Genomic DNA, 18,934 nt, shown 5'->3' with positions numbered 1-18,934 from the left:
GATGAATACCAGAAAGCTTACTACTGGAAAATGAAAAGTATGTTTGAATCTTCGGATTGATGAACAGTCGTAAAATTATGCGCATTCTAAAAAATAGGTTTTCTTGGTTCTCTGAACAGGATTATGTGAAAAACATACAACTAGGATGAATCTTAAACGTTATTCATAACAATCACAACACAGTTTGCTTCGAATTATCCATTTATTAGCTACGACATGTATTCTGTGTGCCAATAGATAAGAGTGAATACGTATATTCATCTTTACAATTGGTGGTTGATTTTTTTGTTAAGTTGAATAGTACCTTAAGAGATGTCAAACACACAGCTCAAAAGTGGGCTACCAACATTTCCACTTGCTAGAATAAAACAATAAAGCAATATGAAATATCAAAGTTAGATAGGTTTAGATGATTTTTGATATGTAGATATTCTTTCATATCTCTTACTTTTTTATTCCCATATATTAGTAGCAGCCAGAATTATTGAAGCTAAGAAGAAAAAATTGTCATCAAGGGTGATAACATGCAGTTTAACATGGTACAGGGGCGAGTGTGGTGAATGCATGAGACTTATGAGGGATTTGATTCATAAAGGGGTATACATGCAGCCAGAATATTGAAGCTAACATGTAGTTTCAATAGTCTCAATTTTTCAACTAGTCATCAGTTTCATGTAGATCAATGAGATGTGTAGGCAAGGGAAATTCAAGGGGATGCAATGCGCATTTTTGGGAGGAAACAAAACAAAAGGGGTATCCCTATAAAAAAATCGACCTACATGAATTTAGATGGACTAATCAAAAAAGCAAAAAAAGGCATTTCAAAAGCTGACGATAGTATGCTAATTCTCTCTTGTGCATCAAATGAGAGTTTAGACAGGACATAGATTCAACTGCTATTGACAACAAAAGGTAAGTTTGTTTTTTTCCAGAAGTGTTTATTTACTAAAGATCCTGCCAGCTGCAATTTCCCCTTTTGTGTGATGCTGTTTGTGGCATTCATACCCGTATGATAGACATCAAACGTAAAACAATTGCTCATCAAACAATCAGCATTATGAATTCAATACACCAACAAAAGGACAGCTTCATTACACCATCTAACAACCTCACAAAAGCAAAATCTTCTCACCAATGTAGCTCAAATATCACCAGAACTCACATATATACATCCACCAATAATCAAGCAAACATTCTCCGCTACAACTTAAAACAAAAACCCAAAACACATACTCAATTATCCATCAGGTTGACCTAACAAATTAAACCATTCTCACCAATGTACATTAAAGCTCGGCAAAACTCACAAGAACCGCAAGAAATGAATGGTGCCACACTTATCTATGATTATTTTCATAGAAAGGAAATGAGAAATCACAACATTGAAGCACGGATACTGGAAGTCTATGGCTGTTTCCATATACGTGCTATTCTAGCCTTTGTTCGAATCAAAGTTTGTCTAAATTGTGCTTAAAATCAATTTAACATAATACACCTAAAACCAATTTTTCTTTCACGGTGAGTTTACACAAACCAGCATGTAAAATAAACTTCATTTATCTTTATCAATAGCAGAACACTTCTATTCATAATCACACAAACCAGTCCCACCAAATTGACTGGATTTATCTTATCAACTCAACTCCATTCAACACATTCACCAACCAAAAAAAAAAATTAAAAAAAAACTTGAAAAAGGAAAGTGTGAATTACCAAGACGAAGAAGAAGCGACAGAACAGGAGTCCAGAGAAAAACACCGCGAAGATGAAGAAGAAGCAGTAAACGCAGATGGAAGACGAGAGAGTGGGAATGGCTGCCTGGGTTGTAAAAAATTTTGAACGTCCCCAAATGTTTTAACCTAAAACGCGAATTTTTTTTTTTTAATTTTAATAACAGTATGGACGGCCGCCATAAGGGTGGCAGGCCGTCCTTTACAAAGGCGACCGTCCAACCTTATGGACGGCCATCATAACGAATGAGGGGTCCCTTCAGTATGGAGCCCGTCACAATTATGGACGGCGTACACACTATATGAGTGTCCAAGATAGGGACGATGGTCCAGTGTTTAAAAACTAATTTTTTTAAGAATTACTGGACTGGCGTGCCAAAAATTACGGACGCCGCGGTCCAAAATTAAGGGACGGCTCACAATTGGTGGACGGGCGTCTCCCCATGGAAATTTTGTTGTTTCATATTTGGGTGTGAAGGACAGGCGTGCATTATTTGTGGACGCCCGTCCAAAATTAATGGACGGCGGGGTCCATAATGGATGGACAGCCGTCCCTAAGCTTTGAAATTTTTTATTATTTAATAGGGACGGGCGTCCATATAATATGGAGCCGTCCAAAATAATGGACAGTCGTCCATAATGGAGGACGGCGTCCCATAAACTGACAAACTTTTTATTTTATTTAATATGGGACGGGCGTCCATATTATATGGACAGCCGTCCCTCGCATATGGAACGCCCATCCATATTATGGACGCTCGTCCAAATAATGGATGGACAGTGTCCTTAAACTTTTACAAACTTTTTATTTTATTTTAATAGGGACGGGCGTCCAATTATATGGACGGCCGTTCCCTCGCATATGGAACGACCTGATATTTGATGGATGGGCGTCCAGTGTGAGTGAACAGTCATCCAAAGGAAGATTTATTGTGAGTTATCTTTTCTGAAAAAATGTGATTCATGCGAGGAGTTTCAAGTTTGGGAAGATGTTTGGTTTGGAGATAATAGTCTCTGTGTTCCTCATGTAGTATACTTTAATGAAAGTTCTTGTGATATTCGTTGTACTTGTCATTTGTTTGAGTTTAGGGGGATTTTATGCAGACATGCCATTATGGTGTTGATTCATAAAAGGGTTTCACACGTTCTGGAAAAGTACATTTTACGGCGTTAGAGGAAAAATGTGAACAGATGTCATACGAAAATTAAGGTCAGTTATAATAGGTGGACCACCAACATTGAAGGACAACGTTTTGATAAGTTGTCTAATTTAATGCTGACAGTAGCGGATCTGGCATCAAACAATGAGGACGATTATAATATGATGACGGAGTTTATGGTTGACATGAGTAAACAGTTAGAGCAAAAGGAAAGTGAGGGAGGGGTTGGTACAACAGTGAACATCTCTTCTAGAACCGGTTTGACTAGTCAAGATGGGGACAGTTCTCTTAAAGAGGGGAATACCCTAATCATTAGTCCACAGGCAGCTCGTAGCAAAGGTCGTCCTCCATGTAGAAGAAANACGAGATCTTAATTCTATCACCAGGTAGCTCAAGTTTAGAACTAAATTATTATATCAGCCTCGAGAATCAAGGTGTCAAAATTTGTAACCAGGTTGAAATTGCTGCCCTGGAACATGTACTTCAGGTCCTCCATAAATCAACCCAGTTTCCTCATGCAAGCTCTGGGCCTCTGGGGAGTGGTTCATAACCATCGTGGTGCTTGTCTTTCACTGATTGCTCAATTGTTTCGACCGGAATCCACTTAAGAACAACAGCAACAAGCAAACTTACAGCTCCAATAACAACACTGGCCAACCATAACTTCCAGTTTAGAGGTGTTGTTTCTGCAAATGTGCCCAGTAATTCAACTATTATGATCTGGAAACCTACTGTAACCACCATCACGAGTACGAACACCCAGCTATCAAAAATCCCCCTGAAAATGTTTATCTTCTCCATGTCTCGGCTGTTTATTTCGTTGAATACCTAAGCATGTGTATACACCATCATTAATAATGTGCATGTAATTGAAAAGATTACCCCAGAATAAGCTGGAATGGAGAAGCAGTACCTGGCAAAACACAAAGGTGTTGAATATGAATGTGTTGAGAGTTAAAGTAGCTTCTGAACCTGAGAGTCCCAAGATATGTTTTCCATAGAAAGTTAGAACTCCAAGGACTAGAATCTGATAAATGCTCTGGCCAATGATATTCCTCCACATGGTCAAGGTGATGAAATTTTCACTTCTCCCAACTGGGGGTCTTTTCATGAGAGCATCATTTGGAGGTTCTGTAGCAAGAGCCAATGCACCAAGAGTGTCCATGATCATGTTCACCCACAGCAATTGAACAGCAGTAAGAGGGGCAGAGCCTGAATGTAAAATTTCGTTCACAGAGTTACAATTAATAGTCCTCTCAATTATCAAACACCAAAAGGTTAGGGCTCATTACCAGTGATACATGCAGAGACGAAATTGATAGTGAGAGCAACAACATTAACTGTTAACTGGAACTGAACAAACTTCTGAATGTTGATATAAACTGAACGACCCCATCTAGCAACATTGACTATAGTGTTGAAGTTGTCATCCATGATGATTACATCAGCATTTTCTTTTGCAACCTACAGAGGAGAAAGTTGCTAAGCCATTGATGGTGCAATAGAGAAATCATGGGTGATCATCGTCTGATCTCATAAAAGAGGTAAGTGACAAACCTCTGTGCCTGCTATGCCCATAGCAAGTCCAATGTCAGCCTCATGTAAAGCAGGAGCATCATTGGTTCCATCACCAGTCACTGCCACAACTTCATGGAACACACTCCTCAACTGAGTAACTAATGTGTGTTTGTCTGTAGGCGATGATCGAGCCATAACCTACGCACATAGCTAGAGAATTAGAAGTGAGAAAATGAAAAAACTACATTTAAATTCTCTATGTAGCAGGACCTTAGAAAGTTAGGATCTAGTTCACCTGTAGTTTTGGGATTATCTCCTGCATCTGCTGTGGACTCTTTGCACGAAAATCAGGTCCTTCAATAGCCAAACCATCATGTGTCAAGATGCCACATTCTTCAGCTATGGCTTTGGCAGTAAAAATGTTATCACCAGTGACCATTCTCACAGTAATCCCAGCAGCTAAACAAGATTTAACAGCTTCCTTCACCCCAGGGCGAACCGGGTCCTTTATTCCAACAACAGCTATTAGTGCGTATTCATTATCGGGAATGCCATCTACATTGGACTTGTCTTTTATATCCTTGTATGCCAAGCATAGAGTTCTCAGAGCTTGAGAGGCAAAACTATTGATAACATTAGTCATGTTTTTTCTTTGATCTTCTGAGAGAGGCACAACTTCCCCATCTGCATTAACAATCTTGTCACACATTTTTAAAACTATTTCAGATGCACCCTTGCAAAATGCGCGAAACCCCCCATTGTCAGGAAGAGAGACTAGAACAGACATCTTTTTCTTGACTGAATTGAAAGGTTCAACTTTCACTATTGCTGATTCTTGCCTATGGATTTTGTAATCACCCCCTAAAAGCAATCCATATTCTAATATCGCCCTCTCAGTTGGAGAGCCTAAAATGTTTGGCTTTCCATCTTTTCCTTTAACTACTTCCGAGCCAGTGTTCTGAAATATGGACTGCAAAAGGATGTTATATACTACTTCTGAGATTGAGGACTTGAGAGATTTTTCATTTTCATCTCTCTTTATTATTTTAGTTTCATTGCATATCCATATTCTGTTCACCACCATGTGATTTGTAGTCAATGTACCTGTTTTATCAGTGCAAATGCAACTGGAAGACCCCATTGTTTCGCACGCTGAGAGGTGTCTCACTAGTGCTTTATCATTCATCAATTTCTTCATTGCAAAGGCAAGACTTAATGTTACTGCCAATGGTAGTCCTTCAGGAACTGCAACTACAATTATGGTCACTGCAATGGCAAAGTAATTTAGAAGTTTCAATGCATCATCCGAAGACCAGTGTTTTATGTCATCATGAAATGCCTTCTCTACTAAAAATCTTGCAGTCAAAACCAAAAATGTCATCACAGCAAAAGCCAAACCAATCTTCCCAATAATGGTAGCGACCCCATTAAGCTTCACTTGTAATGGTGTCTCATCTTCACCCCCTTCACTCAGTGTAACCATCAATCTTCCCCATTCAGTTCTCATTCCCACAGCAGTCACCAACATCTTACCTGAACCATCCTGAACTTTAGTCCCTGATAATAGAAAAGGCCTCTGTTGGTTTACATGAACCGGTTCAGGCTCGCCAGACAAGCTTGATTCATCAATTGTTAGGTTATAACCTGATATAAGTACACCATCTGCTGGAACCTGGTCACCAATTGATAAGTGAACTACATCTCCAACAACCAAATCATAGATTGAAATTTTCTGTCTGAATCCATCTCTAGTCACCTGAACAATTATATTTTTTTTCTCTTTATCCAACGCCTTGAATTGCAAGGATTGTTTGTAGTCACTAAAAGCAGTAACCATTACAACTAGGAAAATACTCAGAATTATACCTAATCCATCATACAATCCATCAGGCCAGCCTTCGGTGGCGATACCAACACCCATGGAGACTGCAGCACATATCATGAGAATAACAAGAGTCAAGTCATGGAAGGCATCCCAGAAGAACATAAAAAACCCTTTAGAATGTTTCTCAGCATATTTGTTGATCCCATATATGTTTTGTCTATTAGCTATTTCACTTGAGGCAATGCCATCCTTCAAAGATACAGAGACTTCTCTTGCTAATCCTTCAACTCCTCCATGCTCTTCCAAGGCCTTCTTGTCAGATCGAGCAATGGATTCTAGTTCATCAGGCTCAATGCCGTAGCCGGCTTCCAGGACATGTTGGGAGAGCTTGTACTCAACTCGAGTACCAGCTGTATCAGATAAAATTATATTATAATTAGAACAGAATCAAGGACTTTGATGAGTTATTAGCTTTTAATTATTTAATTGAGACTTGAGACCATACCATCAATGAAGTGCAATGCAGCTTTTTGCACAAAAAGAGCTACCCTTAACTTTTCCTGGCCAAAAAAGGTAAGAGCACAATAAGGATAGGAACTCCAGGAAAACATTAAGCAATATATGAATACTCTAAAGCTGACAGATCATTTCTGTAATGAAAATCTCAATACATGTCCAATGTAGTGTTGTATACTTATAAATAACACACAATTTTTTTTCTAGTGCACCAAATTAAGCCTGTTGTTCAAATAAAATCCATGTGGATGAATGCCAGAAAGCTTACTACTGGAAATGAAAAGTATTGTTTGATCTTCTGGATTGATGAACAGTCATAAAATTATGTACAGTACTCTAAAAAATATGTTTTCTTGGTTCTCTGAACAGGATTATCTGAAAAACATACAACTGGGTTGAATCTTAAATTATTCATAACAATCACAACACAATCTGCTTCCAAATTATCCATTTTATTAGCTCCAACAGTTCTTCTGTGTGCAAATAGATAAGGATTGAATACAGCATAGTCATCATTTTACAATTTGGTTGCTGCTTTTTTTGTTAAGTTGAATAGTACCTTAAGAGATGTCAAACACACAGCTCAAAAGTGGGCTGCCAACATTCAATATGAATAATATTCAAACAAGTAAATGGGTGTAGATGATTAAAAAGAAATATGTAGATATTCTTTCATATTTCTTTGCTTTTTTTATTCCCATTATATTAGTAGACAGCCAGAATTATTGAAGCTAAGAAAAAAAAATTAGTCATCAATGGGTATACCAATAACTTAATTAAATTAACTTAATATCCCTTCTCTAGTATAATGGAATTGAAGATAAAAAGAGAATCGAATATTTAAAGGCTTCTACTTTATTTGCACCTTTCTACTCTTTACATTTATCTTCTTCTTGGTATTGAGATGAAAAAGTATATAACTTTAACTAAGAAAGGTATCAGAATCATTCAACAAGTCCAAAAATTTAGAAGGCATACAATTCTTCTTCAAGCACAGGACTTGTTCAACTTGTCAGGCGGCCAGAATATTCATATTCAACATGCATGCAGTTTCAAACTTGAAGATTTAAAATTCGATTTTAACTGTTTAAAGACCTCTCTCCATGAAAATAGCGTAACTCTCTAAGCACTATAGTAAAATCGTGGCCAATATCTTGCCATAAATAAGAAAGGGTTGATTTGAAGCAGCCGAGCGAAAAGGCTAATCACATGAAAGAACCGCTGAACTTTCTAATGAAGATGAGAACGCATTAATGGCCGCCTTGTGAAAATTTTGAAAGCATGCATGTGATGTACTCAATCTAACAAATTCAACCCTTTTAGCCGACCACAGAAGAAAATCTCCAACTTATTTCACATTATACGCGTTACAGTAATGTGTAACCGGCGATTCAACAAAATTCATTATATTAACGAATAAACCAAATCAGATTTACTCAATGATGAAACTATAAGCTCAGACACATATGCATAACAAAAGAAAAGGTGATTCTGTTTGGTTATTAAGAAAATATTTGAAACTGTTACAGCTAAACTTTCCATATTAAGAATATGCTGTTAAAATTATCAAGGATTCTTGAGATAGATCTACCTATTTAACCAGACATATGCATAACAAAAGAAAAGGTGATTCTGTTTGGTTATTAAGAAAATATTTGAAACTGTTACAGCTAAACTTTCCATATTAAGAATATGCTGTTAAAATTATCAAGGATTCTTGAGATAGATCTACCTATTTAACCAGACATATGCATAACAAAAGAAAAGGTGATTCTGTTTGGTTATTAAGAAAATATTTGAAACTGTTACAGCTAAACTTTCCATATTAAGAATATGCTGTTAAAATTATCAAGGATTCTTGAGATAGATCTACCTATTTAACCAGACATATGCATAACAAAAGAAAAGGTGATTCTGTTTGGTTATTAAGAAAATATTTGAAACTGTTACAGCTAAACTTTCCATATTAAGAATATGCTGTTAAAATTATCAAGGATTCTTGAGATAGATCTACCTATTTAACCAGATGAACACGGAAAAACACACACACACATATATATAAGGGAGATGTAGGTAGCAAATTATTAAGGCAAAAGATATATATAACAACCTGGATCTTTTTACGCTTAGTTTCAGCTTCAGCACGCTTTGCAAGATCAGCCACCATGCGAAAGCGGCGACGAGGATTCTTGACAACACGAACGGCATTCCTCCATCTCCTCAAAGCTTCCTCTGAGGGGTTCTTGGCTTCCACTTCGAAATTCTTCTTCAAGTAGTTTTCCATGATTATTATGATTCACAACACCTAAACTAAACTAGCGTAGTATTATTGAAAACAAAACACTTAGGTTAGGTTCAGGTTTTCATCAATGAAAAAGAAACGTTCAAAATCTATAACCGACGATGGCGGGAAGCATTGAGAGAATACCGCATTCTGATATGCGCAAGCAGGAGACCATATGTATATATACATACACAAACTCTGACTTTTCTTTTTTTCATAAAATAATCCCTTTATTTATGTCACATTTAGTATTATTCCTTATTTAATCAATAAAATAAAATTAATCTAACCCAATTTATCGTATAATCAAACTGTAAATTTTTTATTCATAATTTTGAATTTGGAAGTTGACAAGATATATTCCATAATATACCAAGTGATATTTGGCCATATCTATATTGTTTCAAAGATTCGTAAAGAAGTAATATTACACCAATAATCATCTTTCAAATCTTGATGAAGTAACTCGTAATTGTTCGGTTCACATGCGTCTTACTAATTAATTACGAGCTGACTAATTGCGAGTTATCACATCAGGGTTGTGAGAAAAGGTTGTTAATATAGTATTACTCAAATATTCAAATCCAATGTCAAATATGGACAATAATCAAGAATCAAATTAAAAAACTAGATGATCATATTGTTAAGGGGTTCACTTATAAGGGGCGACGTGCACGGGTCCAAATAGGGTTTGGGTTAATGCCATGAATAGCCTTTGTAGTATTCTTTAAGGAATATTTACGAATCCTAATAGTTTTAGGTTTCTCTTATAAAACCTAGGATCTAAATACGTTATTCTCTTGTATAACTGATATAAAAAATCATACTAAATACATTAATTATAAAGATAGAGGTGAGAAAAATATTTCAATAACATTTACTCTATTGGAAATCTCACGTGTTTCTTTCTCTTTACTTATTGCGGTATTTGTGTTGTTAGTTTTAGTTTGATTCCAAACGTTTTAATCTCGTCCAAAAGTTATGTAAATAGGTATTAAATTAAAGGGAAAACCCCAATTTAAACGGGGAAATAATTATGTTTATTAATTATAGCCTTAATTTCTCCACGAAAAGATGGAAAGCATATATATCTATTATAGCTCAATTATTGAAACAAATTAATAAAAAAAAGGAAAAAACAGAAGAAACAACATTTAAAGCAAAATTAAAGTCTTAATAAATGTGTCATTAAACAAGAACAAAAATTATTGATCACTTACATAACGGTGTCCAATGTTTACTTTTTTTTTTTATTTATAATTAATGACCCAAATGAGTAATGACTCATATGAAAATTTTAATATTTTTACAAAATATGTCACCTTTTATTTTTTTATTTATTTATTTAATTTTTTCTATTTTCTAAATTTCATTAATAAATTCAAATGGGCAAACTAATACGCTCATTTCTATAAATTATAATCAACTCTTAAATTAAGTATTTTCTTTTTTATAATTTTATTAATTTTTAATGTCGGTTATATAAGATAAGATTACTGAGTGATTTAGACTTTTTGAGAAAAATATATTAAATTATTGTTAACTGATAAGGAACTAAGTTTTACTTTCAAATAGTCAAGGCACTTAGGTCTTTTTCCTTTTTGGTGACAGGTTCCGAGCCATTTCACACGTACCTCAACTAATCATTTTGGGCTTTAAAGTTGACGACCGGGTAATCCTCTCAGTGATAATCCCTATTAGGGTCTGTGGGGACTTACCCCTATTAGGGTCTATGGGGACTCAAACTCATGAGCTCATGAAACTTCTTTTTACTTTTTTACCATCAGACTAACCAAGGCGGTTGAGGTACTCAGGTCAAACCTTATGGTGAGAATTTTATTGGCATCTTGGGTTTCTAAGAACATTAAGCCCAAGTCTAACGTAGCCCATACCCAGGTTTGTGCTCAAAGCCCATAACTCCATTTGGATTTCAACTCGGCCCATTAATACCTAACCACATTTGGATTCAACTCGGCCCATAACTCAATTTGGATTTCAACTCGGCCCATCTTGGTAAAATTAAGCCCATAAAAGGCCCAAAAGATGCAGATGGTCACATCTCAAAAAGAAAGAATTAGGTGTGACAATAAATAGTAGCAAAATTAGTTGAAATTATTAATTAATTAACTAATTTAACAATTGTATACTTTTATAAAGGCCGAGATCAAAGCATAGATGAAAGATATCACGTGCAGTCACATGGCGTGTAAAAAAAATCACATGCATAAGAACATGCCAGTTAAGGTACATATGTATCTTCCTTGTTTTTGTCATTTACATATTTGTTAATTTGATTTTGAGCTTATAAATATCTATTGAAAACCCAGAAAATTTGATCGGACATTTAGGGATAAAGCATTATCAAATCACTGATGTTATGATCTTCTACATCCTCGGTCTTCCTTTTTTAAATTATTTTTCATTCCAATGCATAACTTGGGCGTCATCGGTTCAAGTTCGCTTATCTTCAACTTGTGTACTTAACCAATAAAAAACTATATAAATATAATAGCATCCAATTTTACCGACTTGGTAGTTCGATCAATGGTTTCTCATTCACGAATGTTGATTAAGTGACAAAATGCTTATGAGAGTTGAAAATAAGCATAGATCTAGGTGGCTGAAGGGGGGCAACGGAGGCTTTCGGGTATATTATTTAAGAGGTCTTGAGTTCGATTCCCTTCAATTGCTAACAGATATGACCATTAGAGGGTTTATCTCGTCATTAACTTTAAGGTCTCAAGGGATTAGTCAAAGTGCCCAAACTGACCTAACTATATCCAATCAGCCGAAAAAAAAGAAGTCGTGGATTCAAAGAAACCCAGATAAGTAAAGTCAATTGACTACAAAAATATTACAAATTTCAATAATTACTCTTCCACATCTTTCACTTGATAAGAAACACGGATAAACAAAGCCGTCGAACCACCTCTGGGTGGGCGAGGGAGACGATGAAGGTTTTTGGATGTATTATTCAAAAGGTCTTGAGTTTGATTCCCTTTAATTGCTAACAGATATAATTATTAGAGAGTTTATCCAATCATTAACTTTTGATTCTTAACAGATTAGTCGATGTGCAAACTGACGTAACCATCTACAATCAGCCGAAAACCAAGACGAAGCCGTAGATTCGAAGAAACCCAGGTAAGTAAAGTCAATTGACCACAAAAATCTTACAAATTTCAATAATTACTCTTTCCACATCTTTCACTTGATGAGAAACAGAAATAAACAAAGCCGCCGAACCGCCAGAAAGCAATGGAAATTAAGGATGATTGCTCTTAGAATATGGAACTTTGCGGAAGAATCGTGGGCAAGTATATAATTTCTGATGATAATAATAAAAGATTTGTTAGTGGGAAGAAACAAAGTCCAAAGTCTAATGAGATGGGGACTATAAGATTAAACAATGATTAATCATAATAACCATGGATATTCCTTTTTCAAGAACTTCAAATAATACTCAACCACTTGGTTGAAAATTTCATCACTTTAAAGGCCCTACGTGTTCTTCATTAAACCACACGACGGCTTTGCACTTCATCTCTCTTTCTTCAAGGTTTTTACAGAACCCAAAGGCAGCCACTGTTAAAAGAAGTTTAAAAGTAAAAAGAGAGAGAGAGAGAGAGAAGAGAATGCACAGAACCCAATAGATTCCTGGCCTGCACTGCAACTGTGAACTTTTGTCATACGGCATCACAATCACAATCACAATCACAATCACAATCACTGAATTGGGTTTTGAAAAATGTGAATGTGAAGGTGCCCTTTGCTGTCACCGAATAGCCTCGTTATGAGAAAGTAAAAGAAGAAAGGAAGAAAGTGGCATCACTCACATGGGAATTCGGACCTACAAACAACCTGGCAATTTTCATCGATTTTCTTATCTCTTTTTTTTTTTTTTTTTGGTTCTTTCAAGTAGGACCCCAACTGCAAGTGCAAACCCATTACCCACCCATGTGACTGTGTGCCTTCTTGGGGCCCTTCTTCCTCACTTCCTCTTCCTCCTCTTGCATCATTATTATTATTATTATTATTAATTTTACAACAAAAACATACCAGAGTCTTTGAAAGAGACAAAGAAAGAACAAATTTTGTTTCAGAGATTATGGAAAGATGATTGTTTTGCTGTTTCATTGCTGATTTTTGTGTGTCTTCTGATGATAACATGTAAAAGGGTATTACAACAACACATAATAATAATAATAATTAATAATAATAATAGTGGATCTACTTCTTTCTTATACATAAACTGAAATGGACAATTACCTTCCCTTTCTTTTTCCCATCCAAGCCAACAAAACAGAAAAGAAAATATTACCCTTTATGGGTAGAAAACAGGCTTCCTAGTTATACTGTGCTTTTACCTTTGGATTCTGCTGGCCTCTGCTTCTGGCTTCTGCTGTACAAAAGATTTTGATTATACCCCTAAAAACACAGACTAACAAACTAAAAACCTAAACAAAGGGTTCTTTTCTCTGTTCCTTCTAGGGAAACCAGGAGTGGTAAAAAAAAAAAAGAAGAAATTACTGTTCACAGAAGTTACAACTACAGATTGACTGTGATGGGATCTTTTCTATCTTTTCTTTTTTCTTTCGGTTCTTTCTTTCTTTTTTTTTTTTCTTTCTTTAATCTGTGGTCCAACTTTTCAACTACTGAATTGAAAGACAAAAATATTACAACAAAGAAAGGAATGGCTGACCCACTTCCTTCACAGCCTTTTACGTATGCATTTTGTATGGTAGTAAGTAGTATTGTATCAACGGATGGCGGATGGAGATGACGATGATGACGATGATTTGTGTTTATAGAGGCGATGGTGGTTTTCTACGGATCTCTGATGTAAGTAGGTTGTTTGGTTCTACTCCTGAATCTTCCTGTAACACCAAGATAAAACAACCAGAACAAACCAACCAACTTCAATACCATACATCAACAAATTTTGTATCATTGTGAAGATTACAAATTTACACAAGAGAATCCAAAGTTGAGCATTTACCTAAGCAAAGGAAGCTAAATTCCAACCGGGCAAGTCGGCCCGCCGGTCCCAGTATACATGCCTATAGCTCCATGGCCAGAAGAAAACCTGAATTTGATCACAAGGAATTGAATTAAAGAAAAAGAAATTACAAAAATCAATTATGATATGATGATTAATAGTTTTTATTTTTATTTTTATTTTTTAACCTGGGAATTTGACAGTTAAAGGATTTGAAAGATGCCATGTCTAGTGAACCATTAGCAGGAATTAAGTTTGAAGTGACCAAATTATTGTTAGCAGCAGATGAATCATCCTTTTCAGCTCCATTGGCAACACTGGAGAAAGCTAACATGTACTCTGAACAGCCTTTAGTTGGAGATGCAAAGGGACTATCAGGGAGATTGTGCTCCAAACTGTAATCATCAATTGGTGAAAACAATTATCATGAAACAAATTATTTACCTAATTTGAAAGGTAAAAGATTTTTACCTTTCTAGCACATCACCATCTTCACTATTGGAGCTCTCCTTTCCACTACTGTTCTCTTCACTGCTGGCCGTTTCTTTGCCAATGGAACCATTTGTTGCTTGCTTCTGAGAGAAAGGGTTCACAGAAATAGTTGGCAAAGGACTTGAACAATTTTCTGCAATTAAAAAAAAAAAAATCCAAAGTCTCAATTTCTTAAACCGATGAATTTCTAACAGAAAATATGAGATACAGTGATATTTTTTAAGGGAATATTACCTGGGTGAAGTTCTGAGCTGCTGCTCTGGAATGGAGGGAAAACAAGATTTTGATTGAAAAGATTTGGAGACTGAGTTGGGGATGGAATAGGACTGCCAGTGGAAAGAGCCCTGTGATGGTGATGCTTATTCTTAACGTCAAGAAGTTGCAGGCCCATTAATCTTCTACTTTGAAGCTCAAGAGCTTGCTGCAAATCAGCTTGCTCTTCCATTTTCCTCCTCCATAGCATGTCCTGAGTGTTATTGTAGAACATTCTTGCCCCTACAAAGTTAAAAAAAGTGTCAGATGAGGAAAAAAAAAAAAAAAATTGATGAGAAAAAGAAACGAAGATTTGGGTTTGAAATTACCAAGATCAAAAGGGTCCCTTGAATCAAGGCCAGTTGGGGTACCACATGGAGAGAACTCTCCTCTCTCAACTTGTTGCTGTTGCTTCCTGCAAAAATAACAAAAGAAGACTATTGTTACCCAAAAATAATCAATAGCAACCAGTAAAATAATGCGATTTAGAGTTGAAGGTAGAGAGTGAAAGAAAAGAGAGAGTGCCTGTACTTGTCTGGAACTTTGCCTTTCTCCTTGTATGGCTTAACAAGCACCCGTGCATCACAAACAAAATGAGGGTTCCCCTTGGCAAGAATAATCTTCACAGTCTCCGGAAAAACAAAAGTAACAAATCCAAACATCCTCTTCTGCTGGTATGGAATCCTCACATCTTGCACCGGCCCATAATTGCTTCAAAAACAAATGAACCAAATAACTTCAGCCTAAAAGTTCTTCAAAGTTTGCAGAAAACTAACAAACTAAAGCTAAATACTAAACCAAACCTGAAGTAACTTGAGACATCTTCCTCTCTAAATGTGCTATCAGCTGGAAAAGTCAAGTAGATCTGTCTTGACGCTGGATTCACCATACTTGAACCACCGTTTATCGAAAACTCGTTCCTCGAAAAATCGTTCCTTTCGAGCCGAGATCGGCCAAATTTGTGCATATCTTCATTCATCATCAAAGCAGCCGCAGCCCTACATCATAGAAATAAGAAACTTTGGTTAATTAACTCGTTGAACAGTGTAACGAACACTACCAGAAGGACTCTGCTTTCACCTCTGGGTATCATTTTGTTGCGGCTGAAGAAACATGTTCACGCTTTTTGGGGAGTAAGGAAAAGAAGAAGAACCACCCATAAGCTGCGAAGCGGCAGCTAGTCTTTGTTGCTGAACTTGAGCTGCAGACTTAGATCTAAGAATCTCATGGCACTGGTCCATGGTCTCAATCTTGCTAGGTGAACCCACTAACGGCGCACCATCTGAACTCATCATAGCACCTGAATCCCCATGAATAAATCTGCAACTACTTCCATTTTTGCAGTACCCTCTAGCATAATACAAACATGGCCTCCACCCAAACCCTGAGTTTAAATCCTCAGCTGACCCCAACACATCACTGACTGAACAGCTTCTTCTATGAACTGAGCTGCCTCCCCAGTAAGAAGGGAAAAGCATTGAGTCACCGTTTGGTGGGCTAGATGACAAGTCAAGTTGTGGGTAAAACAAGTCTTGGTTTTTGTTACCAAGATTTGGTGTGTTATCATTGAGAAACGAAAGGTGGTCATGGAGTTGAATTTCATCGATGATATCGTTGGAGCCTCCTCCATTAGCATAGAAAGGTAAAGCTGAAGAATTCATTTTACTACTAGTGTTTGGAGTAATTAAGTCATCAGGGTTGGGAAGATCATGAGGTAAAGCACTCCAACAAGAGGTAGCACCTGAAGAAGAAGAAGAAGCAGGGTTTGGTATGGTGAGAGGTGGGAGAGTGTTTGCTAGAAGACGAGAAGAAGAAGAGTTTTGTCTAGAAATGTTAACTGGTTTGTTGGGTATAAAAGGAGATGGAGAAGATGGAGTTGAAGGTGAGTTTGGAGAGTTAGAAGGAAGACCAAGTTCTTTCCTGGCTTTAAGTATGAGTGAGTGGACAAGAGCTTCAGGGCCAAAAGCTAATCTAATCATTTCTTTCTCGCCATGATCTTGAATGAGAAGTAGACCCATGATTTTGGAGGCATTTTCAGGGTCTAAGTTTTGGATTCTTGAGAAAACAATTCGTGTTGCTTCGTAACCGTCCATGGTTAGCTGATGGGTTGGGAGTAGATTTTCACACCAACTACCCCCACTCTTCAAATGTTGTGTGGCTAAGTACAAGTTTCTGGATTTATGAGAGTGAGTGAGGAGCTAAGGGTTATAGTAAGTAAGGTCTCTCTTTACAAGTAAAACTTCTTTCTCAACAAACAAACCCTACCTACCAAACTTTCTCTATGATGAGTGAGCACAAATAGTGTCCCTTTTTCTCTTCTAATCCTGCAAAACCCAAGAAAAGAAAGGTGAATTTTAAAAAAAAAAAAAAAAAAAAAAGAGAAGGTAAGAAAAGAGAAAGAACAGATAGTATTCTCGTGTGGTGATTAAAAGAAGAAAAAAATCTTGGAAAAACTAAGAGAGGATGACGCTGAGAGTTGCCTTTGTTAAAAGGAAAAGAAAACCATGGTAGCTAGCAGTTGAAACTTGAAAATTTCTTTATAAAGCAAACACGAGCAATAGCAGAAACGTTGCAGTAATAACTAATAAGAGAAGAAATAGTAACATAAAAAAACAAATAAAATCACTTTTAAGCTCCTGCTCTTTCTCAAGTTTAACTTCCAAATTAAAATTGAAACCCAGTTCTGGGTATGTTAGTACGGCTTACCAAAATGAGAGATATATCACATATTAGAAAAAAAAGACCCCTTTAGCTTCAGTTGTTCCTTTCTTCTATCTTTGATTTTTTTTTTACTATAATAGCGAAACCACCGCCTCCTGTCGAGGCTACCAAGTAGCAGATGGTAGCAGAACTACAGCTGAAGAACCATCAATTGTTGCAGCTGCTACTACTGTGTATTTTGGGCTCTGAGTAAAGAGTGGACAGTCAAAGCTGGATATCTCTCCCTCCCTAGACTCTTTTATTACCCCTCCCTCTCTCTCCTCTCTCTCTCTCTCTCTCTTCTTGAATTTATAAAAAAAGAAAAAGAAAACACAAAGAGTGGTCGGAGTGGCAGTGAGGAGAGTGTGGGGAGTTGGGGAGTTTTGAGTGGATCCAGATCTATGTGCCCTTCAAATACTGCACGTTCTCTTGCTCTTAACCCCTGACAAACTATTACTCTTCTCTGTTTATTACAAAAGCCAGTAGCTTAAATGCAACTCCATTTCCTTTCCACTTACTTCCACATGCTGCTTCAACTAGTGCATTACACGCACCAACCTTTCAACCTTCGGGCCCCAAATCAAAACCCTCTCCAATTGGGTATGTGTTCAAATGTGCCTTATGAATTCATCTGGTTCTGCCTTTGGAGGGGCCAGTCAATGCCTCTCCAATCAATTTTCTCTCTCAAAATAATAATAAGAAAAAGGGGTCTCTCTAATTAAGCACATCATTTTTGAGGGGCATTTGTTGTCATGTCCCCACCAACATTATATTATTTAGAGAATCTCTCTCTCTGTGTGTTACCATTGTTGGCATAAATAAATAAGAGTGGTGATGATTATGATAGTATAATTAGATATGTATCTAATTAATAAATGGAAAAAAGAAAGGCAAAGGAGGTTGTTCCTTTGATGGGTAGTAAGAAAATAACAAAAGGTGTTGGGATTTGTATGGGGGAGTATGGTTTTTTTTATACATATCCTTTTTATCATTTGTCTTTATAAGATACCCCACAGCAACAAATAAATCATACCTCAATCTCTTTCTTTCTTTTCTCTCTCTATTTGATACCCCAACTCATTATAGTTTTCATTTATATATGATGAAAATACACTTTCTTTTACCTTTTTTTCTCTCTTGATTTTTCATGTTTATAAACTAGCTTGGGTTCCGTTGTATAACATTATCAACAAAGAAAAAGAGGAATAAATTCAACTTTCAACTTCTTGTGAAAAGCTAGTAAAGTGAGCTTCAAAAGTTTTGGCATTCATGAGAGAGGTAGGGAAAAAATAGAGCTTTTCCACATGGGATGTGGGAAACATCATTTTTCTTTTGAGCAATGCTAGCTAGCTACAATTACATACAATAATTTGATAAAGGGTCAATTTTTTTTTTCTTTTTTTTATATAACCGAAATGTCCAAATCAATTTACACGCATCTTAACTAAAATATCCTAT

General features: G+C 36.4%; 2 protein-coding genes across 3 annotated transcripts; both read right to left on the bottom strand.

Annotated features, from left to right (window-relative positions):
• Positions 1 to 3,311: 3,311 nt before the first annotated feature.
• Positions 3,312 to 9,166, bottom strand: LOC116143578 (calcium-transporting ATPase 4, plasma membrane-type-like). The gene is made up of 7 exons (XM_031429033.1): positions 8,860 to 9,166; positions 6,739 to 6,793; positions 4,704 to 6,643; positions 4,448 to 4,606; positions 4,183 to 4,354; positions 3,804 to 4,102; positions 3,312 to 3,718 (listed from the first exon to the last, which is right to left on the bottom strand). Exons 1-7 carry the CDS (start codon positions 9,031 to 9,033, stop codon positions 3,404 to 3,406), a joined length of 3,114 nt encoding a protein of 1,037 aa, XP_031284893.1. The 5' UTR covers positions 9,034 to 9,166; the 3' UTR covers positions 3,312 to 3,403.
• A 4,076-nt stretch (positions 9,167 to 13,242) lies between these two features.
• LOC116143413 (zinc finger CCCH domain-containing protein 53) lies at positions 13,243 to 17,936 on the bottom strand. 2 transcript variants are annotated; one of them, XM_031428865.1, is made up of 10 exons: positions 17,483 to 17,936; positions 15,857 to 17,100; positions 15,580 to 15,774; positions 15,308 to 15,487; positions 15,106 to 15,191; positions 14,759 to 15,019; positions 14,504 to 14,657; positions 14,221 to 14,427; positions 14,033 to 14,119; positions 13,243 to 13,910 (listed from the first exon to the last, which is right to left on the bottom strand). In XM_031428865.1, exons 2-9 carry the CDS (start codon positions 16,867 to 16,869, stop codon positions 14,047 to 14,049), a joined length of 2,169 nt encoding a protein of 722 aa, XP_031284725.1. In that variant the 5' UTR covers positions 16,870 to 17,100; positions 17,483 to 17,936; the 3' UTR covers positions 13,243 to 13,910; positions 14,033 to 14,046. The 2 variants fall into 2 exon arrangements, with proteins under 2 accessions (XP_031284725.1, XP_031284724.1); XM_031428864.1 differs by having other exon boundaries at positions 15,302 to 15,487; positions 17,483 to 17,935.
• Positions 17,937 to 18,934: the final 998 nt, after the last annotated feature.

Source organism: Pistacia vera, unplaced genomic scaffold, assembly GCF_008641045.1.
Source record: "Pistacia vera cultivar Batoury unplaced genomic scaffold, PisVer_v2 Contig430, whole genome shotgun sequence".
NCBI classification, from domain to species: domain Eukaryota; kingdom Viridiplantae; phylum Streptophyta; class Magnoliopsida; order Sapindales; family Anacardiaceae; genus Pistacia; species Pistacia vera.
Note: the sequence above shows the minus strand (reverse complement) of the source record. Positions and strands in the feature narration are given on the sequence as shown.